The sequence below is a fragment of the Euleptes europaea genome, chromosome 15 (genome assembly GCF_029931775.1).
Source record: "Euleptes europaea isolate rEulEur1 chromosome 15, rEulEur1.hap1, whole genome shotgun sequence".
Taxonomy (NCBI): domain Eukaryota; kingdom Metazoa; phylum Chordata; class Lepidosauria; order Squamata; family Sphaerodactylidae; genus Euleptes; species Euleptes europaea.
Genome location: NC_079326.1, coordinates 49,183,271 through 49,210,148, shown reverse-complemented (window position 1 = coordinate 49,210,148; position 26,878 = coordinate 49,183,271). Strand labels below are relative to the sequence as shown.

Sequence of the window (26,878 nt, the reverse complement as noted above, 5' to 3'; positions counted from 1 at the left end):
GGGAAAATGGCGGCGGGGGCCGGGGGGGCCAGGGCAGCTTCCCTGCGGCTGCAGAGAGGCTGCCCAGGGCCCCTCCCGGTGGGGGAAAATGGCAGCGGGGGCCGGGGGGCCAGGGCAGCTTCCCTGCGGCTGCAGAGAGGCTGCCCAGGGCCCCTCCCGGCGGGGGGAAATGGCGGCGGGGGCCGGGGGGGGCAGGGCAGCTTCCCTGCGGCTGCAGAGAGGCTGCCCAGGGCCCCTCCCGGCGGGGGGAAATGGCGGCAGGGGCCGGGGGGGCCAGGGCAGCTTCCCTGCGGCTGCAGAGAGGCTGCCCAGGGCCCCTCCCGGCAGGGGGAAATGGCGGCGGGGGCCGGGGGGGGGCAGGGCACCTTCCCTGCGGCTGCAGAGAGGCCGCCCAGGGCCCCTCCCGGCGGGGGAAAATGGCGGTGGCTTGGCGGCGGCGGTAAGTTCCCCCCTCCCTCCTCCCTCCTTCCCCCTTCTACCGTACTGACCAGTGTATAAGCCGAGGCCGGCTTTTTCAGCCCTTTTTTTGGGCTGAAAAACTCGGCTTATACACGAGTATATACGGTAGTAATTAAGATTTATTTAAATATGTAAACCTTTGGTTACCTTGGGGAGATATTTCATCATCAACAGTAAGAAGTAATAAAAATGTTAACTTTTCAGCTCACTTTTACAGAGGTGTGATTGGTGGCAACGTTGCGTGTTGGTAACTGTTAGAGCTGTGTGGAGTGTATTGAAGTAAGTTTCAAAACTGTTTCCGCCCGATAAGCACAGCATATGACAATTTCGCCTGAAATTGCTTTCTGTGGAGAAAGGTAGCAGATCTTTTGCGCATGGTTATTCTTGCTTTGCAGGTGGATATTTCAGCTTCATCTTATATTTGTCTGCAGCCAGAATAAAGGAATTCTAGATCCTGTGAGATTCTGGCTGTGTTCAGACACTATGCTTTTTACATATGCCCATAGCATCAAGGTTTGGTTGTGGTGGTGGAAAGTGCCGTCAAGTCACAGCTGAATTATGGCGACCCCTGAAGGGTTTTCAAGGCAAGAGACATTTGGAGGTGGTTTGCCATTGCCTGCTTCCACATGGGCTGAGAGAGTTCTTAGAATCATAGAATCATAGATTTGGAAGGGACTACAAGGGTCATCTAGTTCTGAGAGAACTGTGACTGGCCCAAGGTCACCTAGCAGGCTTCATATGGAGGAGTGGGGAATTGAACCTGGTTCTCCAGATTAGAGTCCACTGCTCTTAACTACTACACCATGCTGGCTCTCCAGGCTTTGGTACCTCCATGTTTTTAGGCTGAACCACAGTTGCACCACCGGTACATGTGTTAGGCTACTGAAAGCTTCCTGAAGGTGCAGAGCTGTACAGCTAAGCTTTGTAGAATGGATTCGGGGGGGGGGGGGATTTTGATCATCTCAAGATCCTAATAAACCCTTGACCATCTTGATAGCCCAGCCTAGTCTGATCTCATCAGAGCTTGGAAGCCAAGTAGGGTTGGCTATGGTTAGTCTTTGGATGGGAGACCACCAAAGAAGACTGGGTTTTGCTATGCCGTGGAACGCAATAACAAACCACCCCTGCTCATCTATTGCCTTGAAAACCCCATGGACCTGGGCTTGCCATGAGCCGATTGCAGCTTGATGGCACACAATTATTATTATTAATAAATACTAGTAGTTGTCGTAGTAATCATTGTAGATGGTGATGATACATTAATACTTTAATTGTACTTCAGCATTCCTAACTCCTTAACTCTTCCCCCCTATTTTGATATCACTCATTGGCCTGAAGTCACTTCAAACATTGTATGGAAGAGGGTTTCCTATTGGCACACTCACTCTGTCTGCAGCAAACATGAGCCGGATTCGAGACATTTGTCTGAAAACATGGCTCCAGAGTTAACGTTTACACAGTATATTTAGACATGGGCCAATCTCCCAAATGTGGTTTGTTGCAGAGATGGAATGAATAACTTTTTCCCAGAATGCATGCAAATGCTCTGTTTGTAACATAGGAGAGGTTAGTCCCAATGTCAGCTTTGGATGAAAATAACTTTATAATATGGCTGCTATATTAAAACACTCCATGTGATAGCTCTGCCCGCATGGGGACATGTCACTTCTGGCCGTGCTATAAAGCAAGCCTTACTAAACCTCCCACTTGGGTGAAAGTAATTCAAGTTTCTCAACAGCCACCGTCTCTCCTGGGGGGTCGGAAGCAGAAGACGGGTGGTACCGCTTGGGCTACTTTCTTACAGGTATTCCGTATTGGCCCATAGCAGCTTCTGCTCACCCCTGCTTTCACATTGCCTCAGTTCTACTTCTGGTAATCAAGGGCTTAACACAGCTGGAGACAGGGCAGACTGAATGCGCTGGAGAACAAGCATGGGAAGTGTGTCAATCAATACCTTTATTGTCATATTGGTTACCATAGCAATCATATAAAATAGATAGCCAATACATATAATATACAACTAATAAATAAAATTTCATTCACGGTAGCCGTTGGGTAAGTTACGCTTAGTTCCTCGAATTCTCATGGCAGCTAAAAGAAACTTTGCTACCTTCTCCGTAGTACAAGAATGCCACTCAGCCAAAAGGAAAGCCAATTTGTCTTTTGCAGAGGGGTATGAGATATCTTTTTATCAGCGGATCAATATGAACTTCCTGTAGAGACTCATAATAGACACAGTGGAGCAGCACTTGGGTCATTGCCTCTGGTAGGTTCTGTGAACATGGGCAAGTCCGATTACAAACAAGGATGTTCTTAAATCTGCCCCAAAGGATTTCAGACAGAAAGATGTTTAGGCGTGCTAACATGAAGGCCCATCGGAGTTGTGGCGAAGTGGAGGGATTATCATGGGACAGCTTTAAAAGTTCTTCTGGCTACTCAGCCTTCAACAGACCCTGCCTATGAATTTCAGTTAGTCCCCCCTCCATAAACTGTGAAATATTAAAATTTTACTTTTAGAGATGGTGGTAACTGAGATCTTCAGGATTCTAGGTTCTGTCCTGGTTTCTGAATTCTGTGCTTGTCCAGCTGATGTGAAATTTGTGCGTTTTTTATCATCAAAGGTCTAAGCATAAATGCAGCAGAATAAAATGATGGACAACCCAGAATAGTCAGCAACTCTGCAAAACTAGGACGTTCTGGTTTTTAAAAAATATATTCACAAAGCGTATGCACAAGATATAATTTTTTGCCAGCTTTCTGCTGAATTTTATGTATGCAAATATTTATCTTGCAAAAGGGAATTCTTAACCCAGAAGCTTTAAAAGAACAGACTTCTGAGGATTTGAAAGGGGGGGAATCAAAAGTTAGATATGGGTAAACATATTTTCCTGCATGACAAAGTTAACTGCCCTCCTAAAGCTTTTGAAGATGTTTGACAGTTTAAACCCAGTTTAAATGTTCAGACAGGTGTTGATCATGTTTTGCTATAAGAAACAGGCAATATAAACTTATCACATATGAAGTGTCACAATAAGCGACTGGAAATATTAATACCGATCACTGAGTAATTTTTTGTAGAACATGCATATGCAAAATAAACATATTAATCATTATTGTGAACATTAATTATTTATCCACTGAGTAGCTGTTTACCAGTATACGAGCTTACATTAATCCCTCACTGCCTGTACCAAGTCAGTATCCTTCAGCCACTTTTCATGTAGCTGTAAAATGTGGCTGAATCCTTACCATGAAGAATAATTATAAACCTCCCTGAACAATAAATATTGATTCCTAAATTAATTAATGAGCTTGTGCCCTTGTATAATCAGATCAGGACTTCAGTGTCCCTGGTGATTTATGAGAGCAGGAACTCATGGGTGCAAAATTGGCTGGTCTTCAGCTGATTACCTAAGAAATGTTGGTTTAATAAAACACCTGTGAGACCAAACAGAATAAAGAATCACAGGCCTAGTGGAGACCAAGAAGTCATTGAGTAACTGACCAGATAGATTAGCTTTTATGTTTCCAGGAGCATAAAAAGGAAATGGTAAGTAGCCTTGCCAAGATCTTGGAAGCTAAGCAGGATCAGCCCTGGTTAGTATTTGGATGGGAGACCACCAAGAAAGTCTAGGGTTTCTACGCAGAGACAGGCAATGGCAAACCACCTGTTCGTCTCTTGCCTTGAAAACCCTGTGGGGTCTCCATAAGTCGGTTATAACTTGACGGTACTTTCCACCATCACCACCATGTAGCCTCATCTAGAATTTGGTACCATGTGATATCTGAATGCAAGTTCAGGTTACTCCCTTTTCAAGTCCTAAAAAAATAATGCTTCTCTGTGCCCACTTTGCAAGCGGAAATATTCATTGGTTCTTGTAGGTTATCCAGGCTGTGTAACCGTGGTCTTGGTATTTTCTTTCCTGACGTTTCGCCAGCAGCTGTGGCAGGCATCTTCAGAGGAGTAATACTGTCCGGATAACCTACAAGAACCAATGAACTCTGACCGTGAAAGCCTTCAAAAATATTCATTGCTTGTAAAATGAAAACACTTTCTGCCTGAAATTTGGCATGGGAAATCTTTTTGCAGAGGGGTGTTAACCCTGAGAATTTGAACACATGAAGCTGACTTCTACTGAATGAGACCCTTGGTCCATCAAAGTCAGCATTGTCTACTCAGTGGCTCTCCAGGGTCTCAGGCAGGGGTCTTTCACATCACCTACTTGCCTAGTCCCTAATGATATTGCTCACATCGCAAATTCGGCCCTGAACAACGTCACACTAATTTCCTAGTCCCTTTAACTGGAGATGCTGGGGATTGAACCTGGGACCTTCTGCATGCCAGGCAGAGGCTCTACCACTGAGCCATGGCCCCTCCCCAAATATATGCAGTTTTATGTAATATCACCACTTGGCTGTAGAAAACAACCCCCCCCCCAGTTTTTGTATAGCATTTAAATATGTTCCCGTACATGCTCCCAGCGTTACGTTGTTAGTTCCTATGAGTTTAGAACTAGATGAATGTATCACTTGGAAGGATTTACTGAACCCGTCAGTTTATTTTCTGGAGGAAAGTTTGGTTGTATTTATAAGTAGTTTGTACTTTGGTTGCTTTACCGTTGGCAAGGTTTGGGAATAGAGCATGGAGGAGTGCTTGAAGCATAGGCTACATTTTTAAAAGTTGCACTGTGGTGCCCGGATACTGTGCGAGTGCAATCCTAAGGAGAGTTATGCCAGTCTAAGTCTGCTTAAATGAATGGGCTTAGAATGGAGTAACTCTCGTTAGGATTGCACTGGAAATTTGAACTGTGTCTTCCAGTAGATGCAGTAGCAGAAGGTTGAGTAGGAAATGTTTTAGGGGGATGGATACAAGGGGCTGTTTTTTCAATTCAGGCAACCAAATAGACGATTGTATACATGGACATCACCAGACGGCCAGTATAGAAATCAAATAGATTATATAATTGGAAGCAGAAGATGGAGAAGCTCTATTCTCTTGGCCAAAACAAGACCAGGAGCCGACTGCGGTACAGATCATGAATTGGTAATATCGAAAATCAAGATAAAGCTTAAGAAAAACACCAAAACATTCATAGCACCAAAATACAATCTAAGCAATATTCCGGAAGAGTTTAAAGACCATGTAAGGAACAGATTTGCATTACTAAGTTCAAGTGAATGTAAACCTGAAGAACTATGGGTGGAAACTAGAGATATAATCAAGGAAGAATGTGCAAAGACTATTCCTGTAGCCAAAAGAAAAGAAAAACCTCGATGGATGTCTGAGGAAACTCTTAAAATTGCCAGAGATAGACGAGAAGCAAAAGTAGAAGGTGACAGAAATAGATTCAAAAGTCTAAGTGCAACGTTCCAGCGACTAGCACAGAGAGACAAAGAGACCTATTATAATAACCAGTGTAAAGAAATAGAAGAGAACAACAAAAAAGGAAGAACAAGAGATCTGTTCCACAAGATCCAAGAAATCAAAGGGAAATTTAAAGCACGGTTAGGCATGCTGAAAGATCAGCATGGAAATACATTAACTGAACAGGACAAAATAAAGAAAAGGTGGGAACAATACACTGAAGAACTATACAGAAGAGATGAAAGGATAGCAGATTCTTTCCAAGAAGAATCTTTTGAAGAAGAACCTACAGTTTTAGAAAGTGAAGTGAAAGCTGCATTGAGAGCAATCGGGAGAAACAAATCACCAGGAGCAGATGGGATATCAATAGAGCTATTCCAAGCCACAGAAACAGAGTCCATCAAAATCTTGACAAGAATATGCCAACAGATATGGAAAACAAAACAATGCCCCCACAGACTGGAAACGATCCATTTACATTCCAATTCCCAAGAAAGGAGACATCAAAGATTGCAACAACTATCGGACCATTGCATTAATTTCTCATGCAAGTAAAGTGATGCTCAAAATCTTACAGCAAAGGCTGTTACCATATATGGAACGAGAAATGCCTGATGTTCAAGCTGGTTTCAGAAAAGGAAGAGGCACTAGAGATCATATTGCAAATATACGCTGGTTACTGGAGCGTATATTTGCAATACGAGAGAATTTCAGAAGAAAATCAGCTTGTATTTCATAGATTACAGCAAAGCTTTTGACTGTGTGGATCATGAAAAGCTATGGCTGGTTTTAAAGGAAATGGGTGTGCCACTACATCTGATTGTTTTGATGCACAACCTGTACTCTGGACAAGAGGCCACAGTTAGAACAGAATATGGAGAAACGGAATGGTTTCCAATTGGCAAAGGTGTCAGACAAGGATGTATTTTATCTCCCTATCTCTTCAATCTATATGCAGAACATATAATTAGGAAAGCAGGATTAGATTTAGATGAAGGTGGAGTGAAAATTGGAGGGAGGAACATTAATAATTTGAGATATGCTGATGACACTACATTATTGGCAGAAAATAGTGAAGATTTGAAACAACTACTGCTGAAAGTTAAAAGAGAAAGTGCCAAAGCAGGACTACAGCTGAACATCAAGAAAACAAAAGTAATGACTACAGGAGAATTACACAACTTTAAGGTTGACAATGAGGAAATTGAAATTGTTCAAGACTTTCTATTCCTTGGCTCCACCATCAACCAAAAGAGAGACTGCAGCCAAGAAATTAGAAGGAGATTGAGACTGGGAAGGGCAGCCATGAAGGAGCTAGAAAAGATTTTGAAGTGTAAGGATGTGACTCTGGCCACCAAGACTAGATTAATTCATGCCATTATATTCCCTATTACTATGTATGGGTGTGAAAGCTGGACAATGAAGAAAGCTGATAGGAAGAAAATAGATTCCTTTGAAATGTGGTGTTGGAGGAGAGTGTTGCGGATTCCGTGGATTGCCAAAAAAACAAATCAGTGGGTTCTAGATCAAATCAGGCCTGAACTGACCCTAGAAGCTAAAATGACTAAACTGAGGCTGTCGTATTTTGGTCACGTCATGAGACGACAAGAGTCACTGGAAAAGACCGTCATGATAGGAAAAGTTGAGGGCAGCAGGAAAAGAGGAAGACCCAACAAGAGATGGATTGACTCAATAAAGGAAGCCACAGCCTTCAATTTGCAAGATCTGAGCAAGGCTGTCAAAGATAGGACGTTTTGGAGGACTTTCATTCATAGGGTCGCCATGAGTCGGAAGCGACTTGACGGCACTTAACACACACACACAGTATAGCACCAAAACTGGACATGTTCCTTGTCTTTGCCAGAGATGACTGATGGGTCCATTATTTCCAGCGAACTCTGCCCTTTGGTGTTTCTTCCCATCCCTCTCATGTTGGAGATACGTAGAGGTCATTGGTCTGTGTCACTAATTTCCTTTCGTAATCGCTCCAGAGGTTTGGGACCAGCAGCCAGCTGAGGTTCAGGCTGCAGTTTTCCTTCCCGCTTTCTGCAGTATATGTAAGACTTTTCTGTTTGGGAGAGTATTAGTTGGATTTTTGTCATTGGTTTCAGACTGCTAGGTAAGTGGTATAGACTGGTTTTTAAATGGTTATTGCAAGCACATTAGGGTTTTATTGATACTTTTTGTGATCTTTGATAGCATGGGCCATTTTAATGCTTTGAGCCCATCTTTTGGGGGGAGTCGAATGGTCAGGAAATGCCAAAATAAATACATTTGCAGTAGCTGGTGGGGGACAGAAACTCCATCTTGCCATGGACTTCAGCCTCCCCAGGTCAGATATGCTCATAGTATGAAAGCAAATATAATGGAAGCTGTAGCAATAACATTCTGGTCTGTTTGTAGCCAGAAGTTATTTCTCATCCTTGGTTCTCTCATTTCCACCCCCTCCCAAGATTTCCTGTGGTGAACACAAGTTCTCCTGAATCTGTTATCGCTCCTATCTGCAGCTGCGAGCAAGAACATATTGTAAGAGAGGTTTGGGGTAGTGTCTGAATGAACTTACAGAATACATATCATGGTGGTGGAGGCTGCAAACAGGAGCAATTAGAGACGTTTGAGTTGCAACTGAGAGAAGGGTGTGCTTGGTTAATTGGGGGTTCTTGTCATCTGGTGTTTCTGGGATAAGCAATTATGTAAATGATGGTAGAGTCTCGCCTTGGAATCTATAAAGGTGTGTGGTTTTCCCAAGCTATCAACCCTAGAGTGGCTGCAGGAAGGATACAGAGAGGCAGGTGGTTAACGCCTCCCTTCGGTGTGACCTAGAGTAGTTAACCATCCTCAGCCTACAACTGGTAGGGGTGCACCATCTTGTCAACAGGCCCTAAATAATTGGATTAGTTCGACTACTCCCCCTCAAGGAATAAAGTGGCAACTTAGTTATCACATTTCTTTTTCATTATGCATGTGGTTTGTTTATTAGGGCCCCTAAATTAAATACAATCTGACCCTCTGCAAACAAATCCAAGGGTTGAACTCCTAACCTCTGCTTTACAGACCTGTAAATTACAGTCCATCTAATTTAGAACAGTGGCAATACAGATGGTTTGTCCGTACTTTTGCAGATAAGCAAGACAGATGATATATCTGAGTGTTATGGGAGTTCAGAAAGGAAATGAGGGGAAATAGCTAATTACCGTACAATTTATTGTAAAGATGATGCCACTTCCTATTCATGCACAATCGGACAGTTGTATAGACAATAATTGCCACATTATGCGCTAAAAATGCATTAACTGGTCACGTGCATTCCAGTGTTCTTCCCCAGCTGCATGACAGAATCAGTTTTCCCAAGTTGTAACAGAAGACAAACATCATTTTATTAAAAAAAACATAGCATTTTATTATATATATTAATATAGCTTGTTGTTTTCTGCAAACCTATATGCACAAAAGCGACTTGGGCCTTTCATAAATGATCTGTAAGTACTACAGCCGTGGGAATTGCTTTCAAAACATGAAAGCCCCTGTTAGCTTTAGCCTGCAGCTAAATAGAGAATTGAATCGTATTAGTGTAGAACTATTTTGCTGTACATCAGCTCATACAAAATAGCTGGTAACATGAGGGTAGAAGAACATTTCATTTCTTTTTTGGGCGCATGTGTGCACACACGTGATATAAAAATGAAATGTCATTTCTTTCTCTGTATATATACCTACACACCCTGACACACATATATGCCCTAAACTGCATGGCCCAGGCTATCCCGTTCTTATCACATCTCAGAAACTAAGCAGGTTTGGCCCTAATTAGTAGTTGGATGGGAGACCACCAAGGAAGACCAGGGTTGCTAAGCAGAGGAAGGCAATGGCAAACCACCTCTGCTCGTCTCTTGCCTTGAAAACCCAATTAGGTATGATAAAAATCTAGCTTAAAGAGAAAAAGAAGAGTTGGTTTTTATATGCCGACTTTCTCTACCACTTAAGTAAGAATCAAACCGGCTTACAATCACCTTCCCTTCCCCTCCCCACAACAGACACCCTGTGAGGTAGGTGGGGCTGAGAGTGCTGTGACTGGCCCAAGGTCACCCAGCTGGCTTTATGTGTAGGAGTGGAGAAACCAACCCAGCTCACCAGATTACTGTCCGCCGCTCATGTGGAGGAGTGGGGAATCAAACCCGGTTCTCCAGATTAGAGTCCACTCCAAACCACCGCTCTTAACCACTACACCTCACTGGCTCTCTGTTCGGTCTAGTGCTGGGTTGAATACCTATTTATTTGATATGGTGATCAAGAATGACTCGGGGATGCTAAATAGAACAGGAGTCCAGTGGCACCTTGAGCAACTAACAATATCAGTACCTCAATAAGCTTTTGTGAGTCAGAGCTTACTTCATCAGGTTCAGGTTGAAGCCAGTGTTTAGTATTGTTTTTTCCCCTAAACTCTGTTCAGAGAGAACTCTCATTGACAAAATTGCTGTGACTCCATAGAGGCAGAGGGGAAATGATAATACCATACTGCACGTTCAGCTGGGATTTAGAGTATTAATGTTTTTACAGTATTTCATTGCAAGGAGATTAATCTGCTTCATTTAGTGTGTTGGAGAAGGAGGTGCAGTAACAAAGGTGTGAAATAAGCTATGATGGCCTTAATTAACAGTGCATTACTTAGGAGTGAGTGCTGGAGGTGCTACAAAAAGGAAAGGGTGCTGTTTGCATTATCAAGAGGAAAACAATATCTTGTGCAGCCTAAATGAGGAAAAAACCCTGCAAAAATTGATTCTTATGAACCACATTGCAACAAACGCTTTCCTACAACAAATGACAATGAGATCATCTTATTCAGTGTCGATTCTTGCTAAACGCTAATAAATAGTCACTGCTTAGCAATAGGCATCTAACCTGCGAGATCTAAGTGGAGCTGTTGGAGCTGTTACCCTTTGGTGTATAAAATCTGAGAGATGCAAGAAAGAAATCACTTCTGTCTTGACAGGCAAACTGTGTGTATATCAGGGGTGTCGAACTCATTTGTTACAAGAGCTGGATATGACATAATTGTCACTTGGTCGGGCCGGGCCATGCCTCGCCAGCCCAGATCGGGACTGTGGGGAAGGGTGGCTGCCTTGGCTGGCTCATGGTCCAGATAAGTGCTCTCAAGGGGCCAGATCCAGCCCCTGGGCCATATGTTTGACACCCCTGGTGTATATGATAAGACCTTGAGCTTCTATGCCCTTAATTCCATTGACGAGGATTTCACTTGCTAGTCTTGCCCTCATAGGACACAGTCTAGGATCTATTTTTTTCTTGGTTTTGCCAGCAATTGTATCGAGAAGACAGAAAATCCTGTCTTCCAGGATTGTATTCCACAGTTATATGTAACTCAGTGAAAGTTTATGCCTCAATAAACCCATTCGCCTTTAACATAGTGCAAGACTTTTTAATTTAACGTTACAGCATGCTCAATGTGTGGGTCTTAAGTGTGCCGCCCTAAAAGCAGCACTGGGTTGGGAGACATGTTTTGGAAATGTACACATGTGCCCTCTCCATGACTTCTGAGGCCAGACTATTTCTGAGATTGCAAGGAGAGACTTGATGTTTGATATTAAAACTCAGAAATAAACAGGGAGTCAAAAAGCTGACTCACAGGAAGTAGCTAGATTCTCCTGGGAGCCCAGGCACCACCACCACCACCACCACCACAACAACTCATCAAGCAGTATTATAAACCTCTCGCGGCACATCCTTAGCCTGCCAGAGGAATCTGTTCTTTCGACTATCCTTCTGCCCCAATAAATCCACACAGATGATATAGGGCGAAAACGCATGGGAGGTTTTGCCTTGGATTTGCTGCACTCTAGATGCACATTTTCCCCATCTGAATTCTCAAAACTCTGCATGGGGGCTTATTTTTGAGATTTGAGGATTTGGCTGGGGAAAATGTGCATTTAGAAAGCAGCAAATCCAAGGCAAAACCTCCCATGCATTTTCACCCATAGTTCTTGGAAAAACACTCCAATATGTAAATTGTAGAGAGGTAGTGATATAATAATCATGTGAATTTTAGATAAATAGATAAGAGTATTACTTGATTAAGTGCTACGGGTATTTTAGTTATATTAGTAGCACTGTTTTAGTTTTTTTTTTAATTGTATCATTAGTATTTGATTTTTTAGTAATGTTATATCTATGTTTTCCCCCTGCTGCTGCTGCTGATAATAATAATATATGGGCAAAAAACAAACAAAAAACTGATGATATAGTTCTTCGGTGACTTGGAGGACTTTTGCGGTCCTAAGGGGAAAAAGCAGCTCTGCAATGGAAATGGGGGAATTCAAAGAAAAAACTCAAGTAAATAAATAAATATAACCCATTCCCAGAGCATCGTCCAAGGTATGTTCATTTCAAGCACAAATGAAAGGTCCCTTGACCTGGAGGTCTGGGAATGCATGTGTGAAACGAATGTTCATGTGTACTTTAAGTATTTCCAGTAACAGGTGCTCTGAAAGAAGAACAATACTATATTTTTGGGACCTATCTGATGTTGTTGAATGCTTAGAGAAGCCGGGTCGCATGCAGTAGGAAGAGCTTCAACCTAGAAATAAAATGGCTAACAGTTTTATGTAAAAAAGATGGTTCCAAGCCAGAATGTGACACGTTCTGTGTGAGTAATACGCATGCAGGCCTAGATGAGGAAACTGTATAGCAAAGAAATAAGAGCTGCTAGAGAATCATTTATTGGCACAATCGTTGACTTAAAATTAATTGATGGTGCTATATCTTTATTATGCTGAAAGGGCTGTGTAAGGATAATATCCACCTGGAGAGCTAGCAAGTGATATATTTTTTACCTCCTGGAAATATGTTTAGATCAGGGAAAGTAATTTATTTGGATTCTTAAGAGCATGCTAGAAATGTATTTGGAAACAAGGCGTTTTGTTTGGCTGGGGGAGGTGTTTTTTGTTTTTTTAAAATTTTGTTGCATCCTATTTTGTTGTTAGCTCATCTAAATTTCTCCAGTCTATATGTGGTCTCCACCCTGCAGAAGAGAATTTTTTTAACGGAGGGGCTGTGGCTCAGTGGTAGAGCCTCTGCTTTGCATGCAGGTTCAATCCCTGGCATCTCCAGTTAAAGGGACCAGGCAAGGAGGTGATGTGAAAAACCTCTGCCTGAGACCCTGGAGAGCCACTGCCGGTCTGAGTAGACAATACTGACTTTGATGAACCAAAGGTCAGATACAGTATAAGGCAGCTTCATGTGTTCATGTGTTTTTATTTATTGACATCATTTATACTCTACCTTTCTCCCCATTGGGGGACTCAAAGCTACTGTTCTACTCTCCTCCATTTTATCCTCCCAACAACTCTGTGAGTTGAACTAGGATGAAAATGACTGGCCTAAAGTCACCCAGAGCAAGGATTCAAACCTGGATGTCCCAGATCCTACTCTTAACGACTACACCATACTTATGTCCACCCTATCCCACCACACCCCAAAAAACAAACCTTAAAACCAGAATGTAACAGAGCAATAGAAACAATTTTGTGGAATAATTTTGTGCAATTGAAATAATTTATGGCCATCTTGAATGGAAGGAATAGTTGTTGGTCAAATTTATTATGTTAAAAGGTCTCTTGTTCTAGGATTCCTTTTGAAGGCATATTCCTGGGGTCGTAACTAATTCTATTAAGCAGATTTCAAACAGCTTTCCCCCCCTTTATTTAATCTGACTATTTACCAGTCCAGTGTTAATGACGTGAGACAAATGCCTGTGGTTTCTTGAGCTCCGCACAGGATTACAGAATCACTCTGGATCAAAACAAAAAATGTTGTCCCTAGCGTGCCCTAACAGTGCTGTGGTTTGCTTCCCTATACATGTTGCTTCTCTAAGGGACAAAATCAGGACTTTGGTCTCTAAGGAATGCTGTAGGTAAAAGTGCGAACTGTTGATAACCCTAAGTTTTTATACCTTATTCCTTTTGGCATTTCACATCTTAGAAGAGTGCTGAGATACTTAGAATGCTGTTTTATGAGACCAGTATTTTCTGGTGAATCTGAATTTACCTTTTGCTTTGAGCCTGTGTTGTTCAACAGTTTCTGTTGCTTGAAAATGTTTCACCTGAAATAAGACAGTGTAGAGATAAATGTTAAAACTGGAAAGCTCCCTGAGGGCATGTTCATGCCTACACTCTCAAGAAGCAGTTTATTTCAGTGTTAGGCCTTTTATGCATTCTCAGTTTCCTCATATCTAACTCCCTGTTTCTTCGGGGATTTTTTTCTTTCAGGCATGCACACGTTTGGCTCCCTCTGATGGACTATTCAACAGCACACAGCTTTAAATGAAGAGTTTCTCTCAGTCGGTTAAATCAGCAGCATTTTGTGCTTCATAAAAATTGAGGTTATATAAAATTGACCACTAGAGGGAGCAAAATGCATGCATAACTGAATCCCCCCCCCTCGAAGAAACAGGAAGTTAGACAGGAAGAAACTGAGAATGCATATAAGGCCTTAAAGTGCTTCACTTCCATACTAGTGACTCAGTTTACTACACACGTTATTTCGGACACAGTAAACTTAATTGCTACTGAAGCCAGCCCTGACCTCGATGGCTCAGGGCTAGTATAATTTCATAAGATCTCGGAAGCTAAGCAAGGTCTGCCTTGGTTAGTACTTGGATGGGAGACCGCCAAGGAAGTCCAGGGTTGTGACGCAGGCAATGGCAAACCACCTCTGAATGTCTCTTGCTTTGAAAACCCTATGGAGTTGCTTTCTACCACCAGTGAAGCCAACACAGTGGTGAAGGACTTTACTACTGAACAAAATGACTGCGCTGCGGGTGGGCACACAATCTTATTTGTGGTACTTCTCCTATGTTTGCTCATTTTCCCTGTCCAGGGATTACTACTTATTCTTGCTTCCGGACTGAGCTAGTTAGAAATTTGTGTAAACTAAGCAAGGAATTATTGAACAACTAGAAGGAGCCAGAAGAAAGAGATTTACCTTAAGCATGAGTGAAAAGAGAACACTGAACTTGCAATATTTTTGCCACCAAAAAAAACCCCTGTATAGAAAGCTTGTTTTAAGAATCAGTGATTGGTTCTTCCATGCAGTCTTTTCAAAGAACATAAATTACTTGCTCGCTTTGCAAAATTGTAATTTTGGAGAATCCACTGCTATATAGAAATTATAGAAGTACTTTATAAGAGTTGAATAAGATGTTGCTAGAGTAGAGAGGTAAATATAATAACTTCATTAATGAATAGCTTTTTAAATAGAATATTAATGAAACATTATTAGGAGGGGGGAAGCAAGTTCAAAATTTGAAAATAGACACAGTTATATAGGGTTAGCAGGATTGTAGTTAACTTTCAGTATTTTTGTAATCAGGGTTGTATCAGTAATTGTTTGGACTGTGTTATACTCTATGAAAGGTACAGGCACTCTTTAGAAGAGGGAAAAATTGCTGTATGTATGTAAAGTCTGTGTTAAAAAAATTAAATTATAAAATAAAAAAATAAAATATTAACTTGCTTGTTTATATGCTAGAAGACTCAGATGAGGTAACTATCACTTTGTTAGATTGGACTAACTTAGGGTTGCCAGGTCCCATAGGCGGGAAGTTTTTGGGGTGGAGCCTGAAGTGGGTGGGGTTTGGGGAGGGACTTCGATGCCATAGAGTCCAATTGCCAAAGCGGTCATTTTCTCAAGGTAAACTGATCTCTATTAGCTGAAGGTCAGTTGTATTAGCAGGAGATCTCCAGCTAGTACCTGGAGGTTGGCAACCCTAGACCAACTCATTAAGTGATCCATGCAACAGTCACCTCCAGGTTAGACTACTGTAACTCGCTCTGCACAGGGCTTCCTTTAAGGCGGCTCCTGAAACTTCAACTGGTCCAGAATGCGGAGGCACGGATCCTAACCGGGACCCCTTGGAGGGTACATGTCCAACCATGTTTAAGGCTTTGGGACTGACCTTTCAAGCCCTAAACCGTTTGGAACCATCATACCTGCGGGATTGCCTCTCCCAGTACACACCCCAAAGAGCACTTCGCTCAGCTGGAGAAAACCTACTGGTTACCCCTGGCCCTAAATTTATCCCGCTGTCCTCGACCAGGGCCAGGGGCTTTTCAGCTCTGGCCTTGGCTGGTGGAACACTATGCCCAGTGAGATTTGGGCCTTGCGGGACTTGAAACAGTTCTGCAGAGCCTGTCAAACTGAACTGTTCCACCAGGCATATGGTTGAGGGCAGCACTGGTTTTCCATCTAGCTGGCCTCCCCTTCTCCTCCCCTCCGCCTCTGTTTATTGCTCCCGCTATTGTTATTACTGTTATTATTGTTGTATTTGTTGCTCCTTATGGTTGAAGGCGTCTGGATTTTGTTGTGTGTATAATTTCATTGTAAATTGTGGATTGCTTTAAAATTGTTTTTAAATGGCTTCGAGCTGCTCTGAGCCTGACCTGATCAGGAAAGGGCGGCCTAAAAATAAAAAATAAAATAAAATAAATGTTCTGAATACACATTGATGGACTTCCGGGTCGGCTGACCCCCCCCCCCGCTGCAAGCGCGGAGACGCGCTCCTGCCGTTCGCTGCCTAGGGGCACAAAAATCGGCCCCGAAACGAAAGGCAAGCGGCAACCCTCGGACAAAGAGGGGGTGCAGGATTGGGTGCCGGTGGCGGACCCATCATTAGAGCGGAGATCGCTGAGAAAACGGCGACTCTCGCTCTGACGGGACCCACTGAAGAGCCGGCGCCATCTTATATGACAGCAGGAGAGAGCGAGGTGGAAGCCGATTTACAAGCAAGTTTTTGAACTAACTTTATTTTATGCTTTTAATTATTTTAACTGGGGTGTGTGGCAGTGGATCTTTAATAAACTAACTCTGAACAATCTATAATTTCGTTTTGCTCTGGTTTAAAAAAGTTTGGCTTTTTGCCAGCTGACTGACGCACTTTCTTTTTACACTGAAAGACTGGAAAAGCAAACAAGATCTGTTGGAAAGCAATCAAGTGACATGGAAAAAGTTTGCTGAGATGTCATGGTGATTGTTTTTTCCCTATAATGAATTGCTACATTTGAAATCTTTTTACAGCATGAACTAGAAAAGTTTTCTGCCCCCCCCCCCCCATCTCCTGTATCTGGATTACAATTGTTGGTTACTTTTTAGCTTCTCAATGGGTGAGAAGGAGAAGCATACTAAGGATATTCTCAAAGACACAAAACTGGTGGTACAGATTCCTCAAAGAAGAGCTTCAGCATCACAAATTACACCTAAACAGTCTCCAGTGGCAACAACATCTGTAACTGCAAAGATGTCTTCAAAAACCAAGCCTGAAGTGACACTGAATGCTTTATATGATCTCCTATCAAAGACTCATCAAGATGTTGCAGAAATGAAGCAGGAGCTATCCCAGAATACAATGACTACATCTCAGAATTCGGTTGCTATAGCTGCTTTGCAAGATACAATCTCATCACTGACTGTCAGACAAGATAGGGTGGAAACCAAGCTTAAAAAGACAACACAAGAAACTAAAGAAATTAAGAAGAAGGTGGATACCCTTGAGATGTCACTAACAGCAGTAACTGAGAGAGAAGAAATTCAACAAGACCAAATGGCGATGATGGAATATAAGATTAAAGAATCTTCCCTGCGTATACGCGGATTGAGAGAAAAAATTGAAGACCGGGATTTGCGTAGATATCTGACAGTACTCCTAGCAGATTTTCTACAGGAATCTGAAGAAGTTATAGAAGGGATGATTGTAACAGCTTACAGAATAAACTCTGCATATGCAACCAGAAATAAAGTTCCAAGGGATTGCCTACTTCAACTATTTTCAAGGAGTCATCGTGATTTGATACTCAACACTCACTACAAGACACCGCTTAAAGTTGGAGATGAGTCTCTGCGACTGATGAAAGAAATACCTGCTAGATTGCTGAGGAAGAGGAAGGATTTCATGGAGATTGTTCAACGCTTGAGATTTAATGGAATACAATTCAGATGGGAATATCCAAAAGGCATTTCTTTCATTTTCAAGGAAAAAAGATTCAAGTATACAGAATTGGACAAGGCTGAACAATTCTTGAGGAGATATGATGCTGAATTGGCTAAACCAAGTAAGCCAACTAAACAAGTTAAAACTAGAGAATCTCCAGAAGAAGAAAAGGCAGATGAAGCATCTGGAGGAGGAGAATTGCCAATAGATTCATCAGAAGAGTCGCCAATTGAAGATACTGGTTGAACAAAAACTGGGGATGGGAAAGGGGGCAGGATAAGAGTTAAAGTTTGATAATTTTGATGTATAATGGATCTAATTGAATTTTGATATGTTACAGGTTTTATCTTGGAACATTAATGGATTGAATTCTCCCAACAAAAGAAGCAAAATATACCATCACTTACAAAAAACTAAGGCTAATATTATTTGTTTACAGGAGACACATATACTTCCAAAGGATATATTTAGATTAGAAAATTCTAGGTTGGGTACACTCTTTACGACATGTAATGGCACAAAAAAAATTAATGGTGTAGCGATGTATTTACCTTCATTATTTGAACCAAAACTAATATATCAGGACATAGAGGGTAGAATTTTAATGGTGGAAATAATATGTGATTTTCAGAAGATTCTACTTGTGGGAATATATGCTCCTAACTCTAATCAAAAATTATTCTATGATAAATTGGCAAGGATAATGGCGGAATATGCTACAGATAAAATGATATGGATGGGGGATTTTAATGGAGTAATGGTACCTAAGTTAGACAGATCTGGTAAGAAGAAAAAAGCAAATAATGAGGGTAAATTACCAGCTAACTTTGAAGCTCTTATAGATCAATGGGATATGTTTGATGTCTGGAGAATGACAAATGGCAATAAGAAAGGATATACTTTTTTTTCACAGAGACATCTCTCATATTCTAGGATAGATATGTTATGGCTCTCGAAAAGTTTGATAATTAATTCAGAAGATTCAGAGATACTGCCTAGGATATTATCTGATCATAATGCTGTAACAGTAAAGATTAAAATAGGGGAAAGGAGGTATAAACCCTGGAGAATTAATGATTTTCTTTTAAAAAATACTAAAATAGTGGACAAAGTGAAGATGGAGATATTGAATTACTTTAAGGAAAATATAGGAAAGGGCACACGAGAAGATATTATTTGGGATGCTGGTAAGGCAGTAATTAGAGGAATATTAATTCAGCAAAATATAAGATGGTATAGGGAAAAGGAGAAAAAGGAGATGTTAGAAAAAATAAAACAAGGAGAAAGGCATCTTAGCAGAATACATGAAAAAACAGCTAAACAAACTCAGCAGGCCCTGATAAGAAAATATCAGCATCAATATGAATTTTTAATTACGGAGGAAATTGAACGGAAAATTATGTATAATAAACAAAGATTCTTTGAACATGCTAATAAACCGGGTAAAATGTTAGCATGGCAACTGAAGCAAAAATATAAAAAAGTATTAATAACTCAAATAAAAAGGAAAGGTAAGATAACAAGAGAAAAGGATGAGATAATAGATACATTTGTGGAGTTTTATATGAATTTATATAAAAAAAATAAGGTGTCAGAAATAGAAATAGATTCATATCTTAACAAATTGGATCTGAGAAAAATTTCCCAGGAAGATAAAGAAAGTTTAGATTTACCAATAACTAAGGAGGAATTAGATGATGTAATAAATAAGAGTAAATTAAATAAATCTCCAGGACCGGATGGCTTTACTGCAAATTATTACAAAGTATTTAAAGATCAATTATCTCCTCACTTAATAGAAGTGATGAATATAACATTAATAAAGGGTATTATTCCTCAAACATGGAAACAAGCAAATATAGCACTGATACCAAAACCAAATTCAGATTTATTAGAAGTTAAAAATTACAGACCGATTTCATTATTAAATACAGATTATAAATTATTTGTTGCAATTTTAGCTCTGAGATTAAAAAAGGTATTGAATCAATTAATACATGAAGATCAGGCAGGATTTCTACCAGGAAGACTACTTAGTCAAAATGTAAGGATGGTGATAGATATTTTGGAATATGCAGAACAAGATACAACACCTTTAGCTTTGATATTTTTAGATGCGGAAAAAGCGTTTGATAATGTTAACTGGCAGTTTATGAGTAGAGTGTTAGAATTTATGGATTTTGGGGATAATTTCAAAACTGCTGTAAGAAGTGTATATACTCAACAAACAGCTAATTTGATAATAAATGGAACATTATCACCGAAAATTGAAATCCAAAGGGGAACGAGACAGGGATGTCCTCTTTCTCCTTTGTTGTTTATATTAGTATTAGAAATGTTATTGAATATTCTTAGAAAAACGGATGAAATAACTGGAGTGCGAATAGGGAGAAATCAATATAAATTGAGAGCTTATGCAGATGATTTAGTTTGTATTTTGAGTGATCCGATTGAACAAATTGATAGATGGAATAAAATATTGGAGGTTTATGGAAAGCTTTCAGGATTTAAAATTAATAAAATGAAAACTAAAATATTGGTTAAAAATATGACTCTCTCACAACAAATATTAATCCAAAAGACAGGTTTTACTATAGAACATAAAATTAAGTATTTGGGTATATGGTTATCGAATAATAATCTTAACTTATTTCAATTTAACTATGTAAATCAATGGCAACAGATTAAGAAAGATTTGATAAGTTGGGAAAAAATTCCATTATCACTATGGGGAAGAATTTCAGTAATAAAAATGATGTTGTTACCTAAAATGCTTTTTTTGTTTCAAAATTTACCAATCTTGAAAGGAACACGGATATTTGAAGACTGGAAGAAGGATATTATGAGATTTATCTGGGGTAAAGAAAGACACAGAATTGCATATAATAATTTAATAGAGTTAAAGGAAACAGGAGGTTTGGGATTACCTGATTTGAAAATGTATTATCATGCGGCTTGCTTTACTTGGATTAAAGATTGGGTCCTCCTAGAGAATCTGAAACTATTAGAATTAGAAGGGTTTAAATTAAGGTTTGGGTGGCATGCATATTTATGGTATGATAAAGAAAAAGTGAATAAAGATTTCAATTCCCATATTATACGAAAAAAATTAATATTAATTTGGAAGAAATATAAGGACTATTTAGAAAATAAAACACCTGGATGGATTAATCCCATAGAAGCATTTTTGAGAAGAGGTGCATATTTAAATTTAGATTGTAATAATTATAGAGAGTTGATAGAATTTAAAGATGGGTCATGGATAATGAGATCACGAGAAGAACTTCAGATTAAAGATTGGTTTATGTATTATAAATTAAAAGATATATTTAATAAAGATATTAAAGTGGGCTTTAATCATTCTAAATCTATTTTTGAGATAATATTATATAAAGGTAATAAAGGAATGATAGGAAGGATTTATAAATTATTAATAGAGATGAATTTAGAACAGGAAAGGATCAAATTGGTGATGGTAAAATGGATGAGGGACCTTGGATATAATATAGATTTGGAGATATGGGAAAATTTATGGAAAAAGGAATTTAAATTTACTATTTCGAATGAAATAAAAGAAAATTTATACAAAATGTTTTATAGATGGTACATAACTCCAGTGTTATTGAGTAAGATGAAAAAAGAAGAAAAAGCGTTATGCTGGAAATGTGGTAAAGACACTGGAACTTTTATGCATGTATGGTGGTCTTGTAAAAAAATTAAAAGATTTTAGTGTTTAGTTTTGAATGAAACAAATAATCTGATTAATGTAAAAATTAAAAAAGACCCTGCTTTTTGTTTATTAGGAATCCCAAGAAAAGGTTTAGATAAAGCTGATAGAGTCATATGCCAATATAGTTTTGCTGCAGCAAGAATTGTTATTGCTAAAAAATGGAAGCAAATAAATAAACCTTCAATTAAAGAATGGAGGGAAAAATTATGGTTTTATATGCGGATGGCAAAGATTACAGATTTTTTACATGGTAAAAGTTTGGAAGAATTCAAACATACTTGGTTAAAAGCCGCCGCATATTGGGATAAATTGGCAAAAACGGATTTTAAAGCTATATTTAACGAATTATAGTTTAATGTGATGTTTAATTAAGAAGTAGAATAACAGGTTGTTTTTATTTACTGTCACAACACTTTGCCGGAAGTCCAATGGTGAAGGGCACTTTGGTGGGTGGTAGGTTATGACGCATTATAGACCACTGGTTTTTTTTTTAAAAAAAGAATAGATAGCAATTATTAATGTATTAGCATAGGTCTTAATACTGCGTTGTATATATTTTTTTCTTTTTGGTTATGTTTGTATTATTTTGTTTTTTATTATTATTATTATTTGTATTATATGCATATATTATTTTTTTTTCTTTTTTTTCTTTTTTTTGTATTCTTTATTAAAAATTCAATAAAAAAATATTTTAAAAAAAATGAATACACATTGATGAGTTTGAGCCTGTTGGGAAAGATCCATGCTGGTAGCATGATGGTCAGCAGGGATGTGCCAATAAATCATGAGCTCCACACATTGAGCATAACATCCGAATGGCGCATAGGACTCAAATTGGGGACCTAAAGTTCACGTCTATTGGGGACATGTAGATGGAACTGACTATGGGAGTAGGCAGGGGTGTACCATCCCTTTATTTCCAAACGTTTTGATGCTCTTCAATTTCCCTAAAGTATGTGTAATTCTATAAGGTACTGTTTTGATAATATAGTGAGAATTATGTTTCTGCTTACAAATTATATGGCAGTCCTTTCTTTTATTCGGCATCCAGTAAATTTTAGCTTTTTGCTTATGCTTAGTGAATTAGAAAAGGAAAATCTCAGATTTTATTATACACACACACACAGATTTACAAATTAAAGGCTTATCACACTTGTTAAATTGTTTGCACCTGTTAAATAATTGCTTGATTTAGGGCAGTGACTTACCATGGCGTGTTTCTCTTTTTCTCCCCTGTGCTCCAGTGGCAGATGAACGCAAAATTAGCTTGCTGACGGGACAAAAATTAGGTAAGATATTTGTATTTTGCCTTTTTTGACTGTATTGTACAAACAAAGCAGCTGTGTTGAGGTATTGGCTCATCCTAGTTTATAGGTACTCGGTGGCTGATGTGTCTTTAATTTTTTTTTATTAATCTAAGTGTTGTCTCCAGCTTCTGTGGTGATAAATTAAGATTTATTTGTGGTTTGGCATTATATAAAAACATTGGAACAACTGCAGGCAAAGCAATAATGTGGCTTTTTAAAAATGATGATGAAGAAGAAGAGTTGGTTTTTATATGCCAACTTTCTCTACCACTTAAGGGTGAATCAAACCAGCTTACAATCACCTTCCCTTCCCCTTCCCGCAATAGACACCCTGTGAGGTAGGTGGGGCTGAGAGAGCCCTAAGAGAACTGTGACTAGCCCAAGGTCACCCAGCTGGCTTCATGTACAGGAGTGGGGAAACCAACCCGGTTCACCAGATTAGCGTCAGCCGTTCATGTGGAGCAGTGGAGAAACCAACCCGGTTCACCAGATTAGCGTCCGCTGCTCATATGGAGGAGTGGGGAATCAAACCTGGTTCGCCAGATTAGAATCCACTGCTCCAAACTACCGTTCTTAACCACTATACCACTCTGGCTGTCATTGAGCATAACATCTCAATGGCACATGTACAATTAAGTAAGTGGAGCAAAAATTAATATTGGTAAAAAAGATAGAACTACACTTTTACTCACCTGTACGTTGGATTGGCCATAGTGTTCTAGAGTTGGAAGAGGCCTTCAGGACCATCTTGTCCAACCCACTGCTCAATGTAGGCCATCCAAAGCTAGCACAGTCCCTTCAGATGTCTGTCCAGCCTCTTCTTGGAAGACCTCCAGACAGTGTGAGGCCCCACCCAGGTTCTTAGTTGCATAACTGTTGTTATGCATAACTGTTGCATAACTGTTGTTACGGTTAAGAGGTTTCTCCTAAGGGTCTCTGTTTCCAAACAGCAGTAATAAGCATAAGCATTATATCCAGCTAAGGCGAAATAGAAGGGAATGTTTTGGATTATGTCTTGGCCTCAACTCTGTGTAAAACTTAAGAATTGACTGATTTTCCCAATCCCTCCCTGCCCAACTCTTTCACTAAATTTAGTATTATCTCAATTCACTATCTGCAGTCAGGATTGGACATTCCAGAAAGAGACAGTTTGAGCTGAGTTGGGCAGTATGGGGGTGTGTGAGAGGGCCTTTTTTCTCTTACCGTTGTCTCAGTGTTGACTAGACGGATGTATCACATGTGACAAAAAGAGACAGTGGTGTATTGGTCAAAAGCGTCAGATTCTAATCTGGAGAACCGGATTAGATTCCCCACTCCTCCACATGAAGCCTGGGTGACCTTGGGCCAGTCACAGAACCCTCTCAGCCCACACGGAGGCAGGCAGTGGCAAACATCTCTTGCCTTGAAAACCCAACGGGGTCGCCATAAGTTGGCTATGACTTGATGGCACACACACACATCACATATGACAGGAAAGCTTGAGGCCCCAAATGAAACTACATGGTCCAGATGGCGGTGATGCTCTTCTCCCAGTATAGTGCTATCAGTGTGCATGAAAGTTTGCAGGTCCCCATTGCAGGAAGTTTATTGGTGATGTGCAAGTATCTCCCCTCCTCCCTTACCTTGTCCACCAGTGGGTTTTCCTGAGCTTTACTGCTGATATAAACATGTTCAGTGCCTCTCAACTCAGATGCTGTACTTCTTACAAAAAATCTTTTTGAAATGAAACCGTCTTCAATAAAGGCTCTTGAGTTATAAATTTTGTAAAAACAAAAGGTAGAATGTCATATGCAATATTAGCAGCTTGATGTTTCTTGGAATAATAATAATAGAGATATTGTGGAAGAACAGTTATTCCGCCACAAATCGCTCTGCGTGCCATCTAAATGTCATTTCTGTACAGACTTCTGACATTTAGGCTGCTCATATTTCCTCGGTTCAATGTAGATCTCCTTTGCATTTTTCCCCCTGGCTATTCCCTCATGCCTTTTGCATAGTTCAGGTATTTTCTGTTGAAACTGAAGTTCTTAACCTACCTTCTGCCTTTCTCGTACCTGAAATTTCTATTTCATTTTCTTTGAGAAGAGCCTCTAAGTATGAAAAACTTTCCGAGAGGCGACTCCACAGTTGGAAAGGTGGGCCCTGGTTTAACTCGGAAAGGGACCTGTAAACACTGCATTTGCTTTTCATTTGCCAAAGATAAATGGAAGCCGTCCCTATCAATCCACGTTGGAACAAAGCCAGTCACAATCATAGCTTTTGGCAAGGAACGTCTCAGAAAGCTAACAAGCTACCACTTTCAGTTGTCAGTCAGGACTTCATTTTGGCAAAGAAACTCAAATACCTCCTGGTTGTCTATCAGTGAAGAAAAGTAACAGCAACAACTTTGGGCTTCTGTTACTCAGAGAAGAAAAATATACTCTAGAGATGGGTGTTCTCTGTCTGTTATAGTCCCAGGCACATGTTTATCTTAGCACAGCGCACCACTCACCTTTGGGTTTTCCTGCCCAGCATTGGGCAGCAAAATAAGTCCCATGTTGCTACTTGCAGGCTGGGAAATAGAGCAGAGGCTTCTGGGAAGTACAGCTTTCTGTCCTGACCAGTCTTGGCTTTAGTTTGATTGAGGGGACCCTCAGGTTGTCAGTAGGCCCTGCGCATGGCCCCTGACCTTGTTCACAGATTCCTGGAGGAGAGGTCCATCAATGGATAGTAGCAATGGTGAATAAAGGGAACTTCCAAATGCAGAGACAGTTAACCCCAAAACCCAGTGCTAGGAGGCATGTGTTAGGTTTTCCTCCTGGCCACATGCTCATGCGTGAGCATATGTGACCTGGGTCACTGCTGTTCTCCTTTTAGTTGCCTCTTCTCTAGAGCCCAATTTCCTCAAATCCAGTTCTGCGCTGAGGAGGAGGAGATTTTCTGGCCCCCTTCCCCAGAGGATTGGGCCCGGAAGAGGGAGGCAGCCGGCTGGCCCAGCGAGCAGAACAAGGAGCCACAGCAGGGCAAAGGCATAAGAACATAAGAAAAGCCATGCTGGATCAGACCAAGGTCCATCAAGTCCAGCAGTCTGTTCACACAGTGGCCGGCCAGGTGCCTCTAGGAAGCCCACAAACAAGACGACTGCAGCAGCACCATCCTGCCTGTGTTCCACAGCACCTAATATATTTGGCATGCTCCTCTGATCCTAGAGAGATTAGGTGTGCATCATGACTAGTATCCATTTTGGCTAGTAACCATGAATACCCCTCTCCTCCATGAACGTGTCCACTCCCCTCTTAAAGCCTTCCACGTTGGCAGCCATCACCACATCCTGGGGCAGAGAGATCCACAATTTAACTATGCTTTGCATGAACAAATACTTCCTTTTGTCTGTTTTGAATCTCTCACCATCCAGCTTCAGCAGATGACCCCCGCGTTCTGGTATTATGAGAGAGGGAGAAAAGCTTCTCTCTGTCCACTCTCTCCATACCATGCATAATTTTATAGCCCTCTATCATGTCTCCCCTTAGCCACCTTCTTTCCAAGCTAAACAGCCCTAAGAATTTTAATCGCTCCTCATAGGGCAGTTGCTCCAGCCCCCTGATCATTTTGGTTGCTGTTTTCCACCTCCTCAAGCTCTGCGATATCCTTTTTTTAGGTGTATATACAAAGGAGAAGGGAGGTCCAACACAGGCCTCTTGTACAGGGCCTACCGAACCTCAGCAAGCCCTGGTAGGATAGGACTGTTCACTGGCTGCAGCTCCCTGCCCAGGAGCTCTGCCAGTTGTCCCGGTGACAGGGTGGCAGGCTGCTGGCACAAGGCTGCCATGTCGCAATGGTCACGCAAAGCATAAGCTGCTCCTTTATCACAACCTCATCCTTCTAGTTTATCTCAGCTCAGTGCACCACTCACCTTTGGGTTTCCCAGCCCAGCATTGCGTGCCTCAACCAGCAAAATAAGTCCCATGTGGTGTGGTTAAGAGCGGTGGTTTGGAGCGGTGGACTCTGATCTGGAGAACCAGGTTTGATTCCCCACTCCTCCA

At 40.7% G+C, this 26,878-nt stretch overlaps 1 protein-coding gene across 1 annotated transcript in view; it reads left to right on the top strand.

Moving 5' to 3' along the window:
- Nucleotides 1-26,878, top strand: part of PARD3B (par-3 family cell polarity regulator beta) — a 578,916-nt gene that overhangs the window by 268,847 nt on the left and 283,191 nt on the right. The window contains exon 16 of the mRNA XM_056861663.1: nt 22,794-22,838. Within this exon, the coding sequence (XP_056717641.1) occupies nt 22,794-22,838 (45 nt within the window). The remainder of the gene's footprint in view (nt 1-22,793; nt 22,839-26,878) is intronic.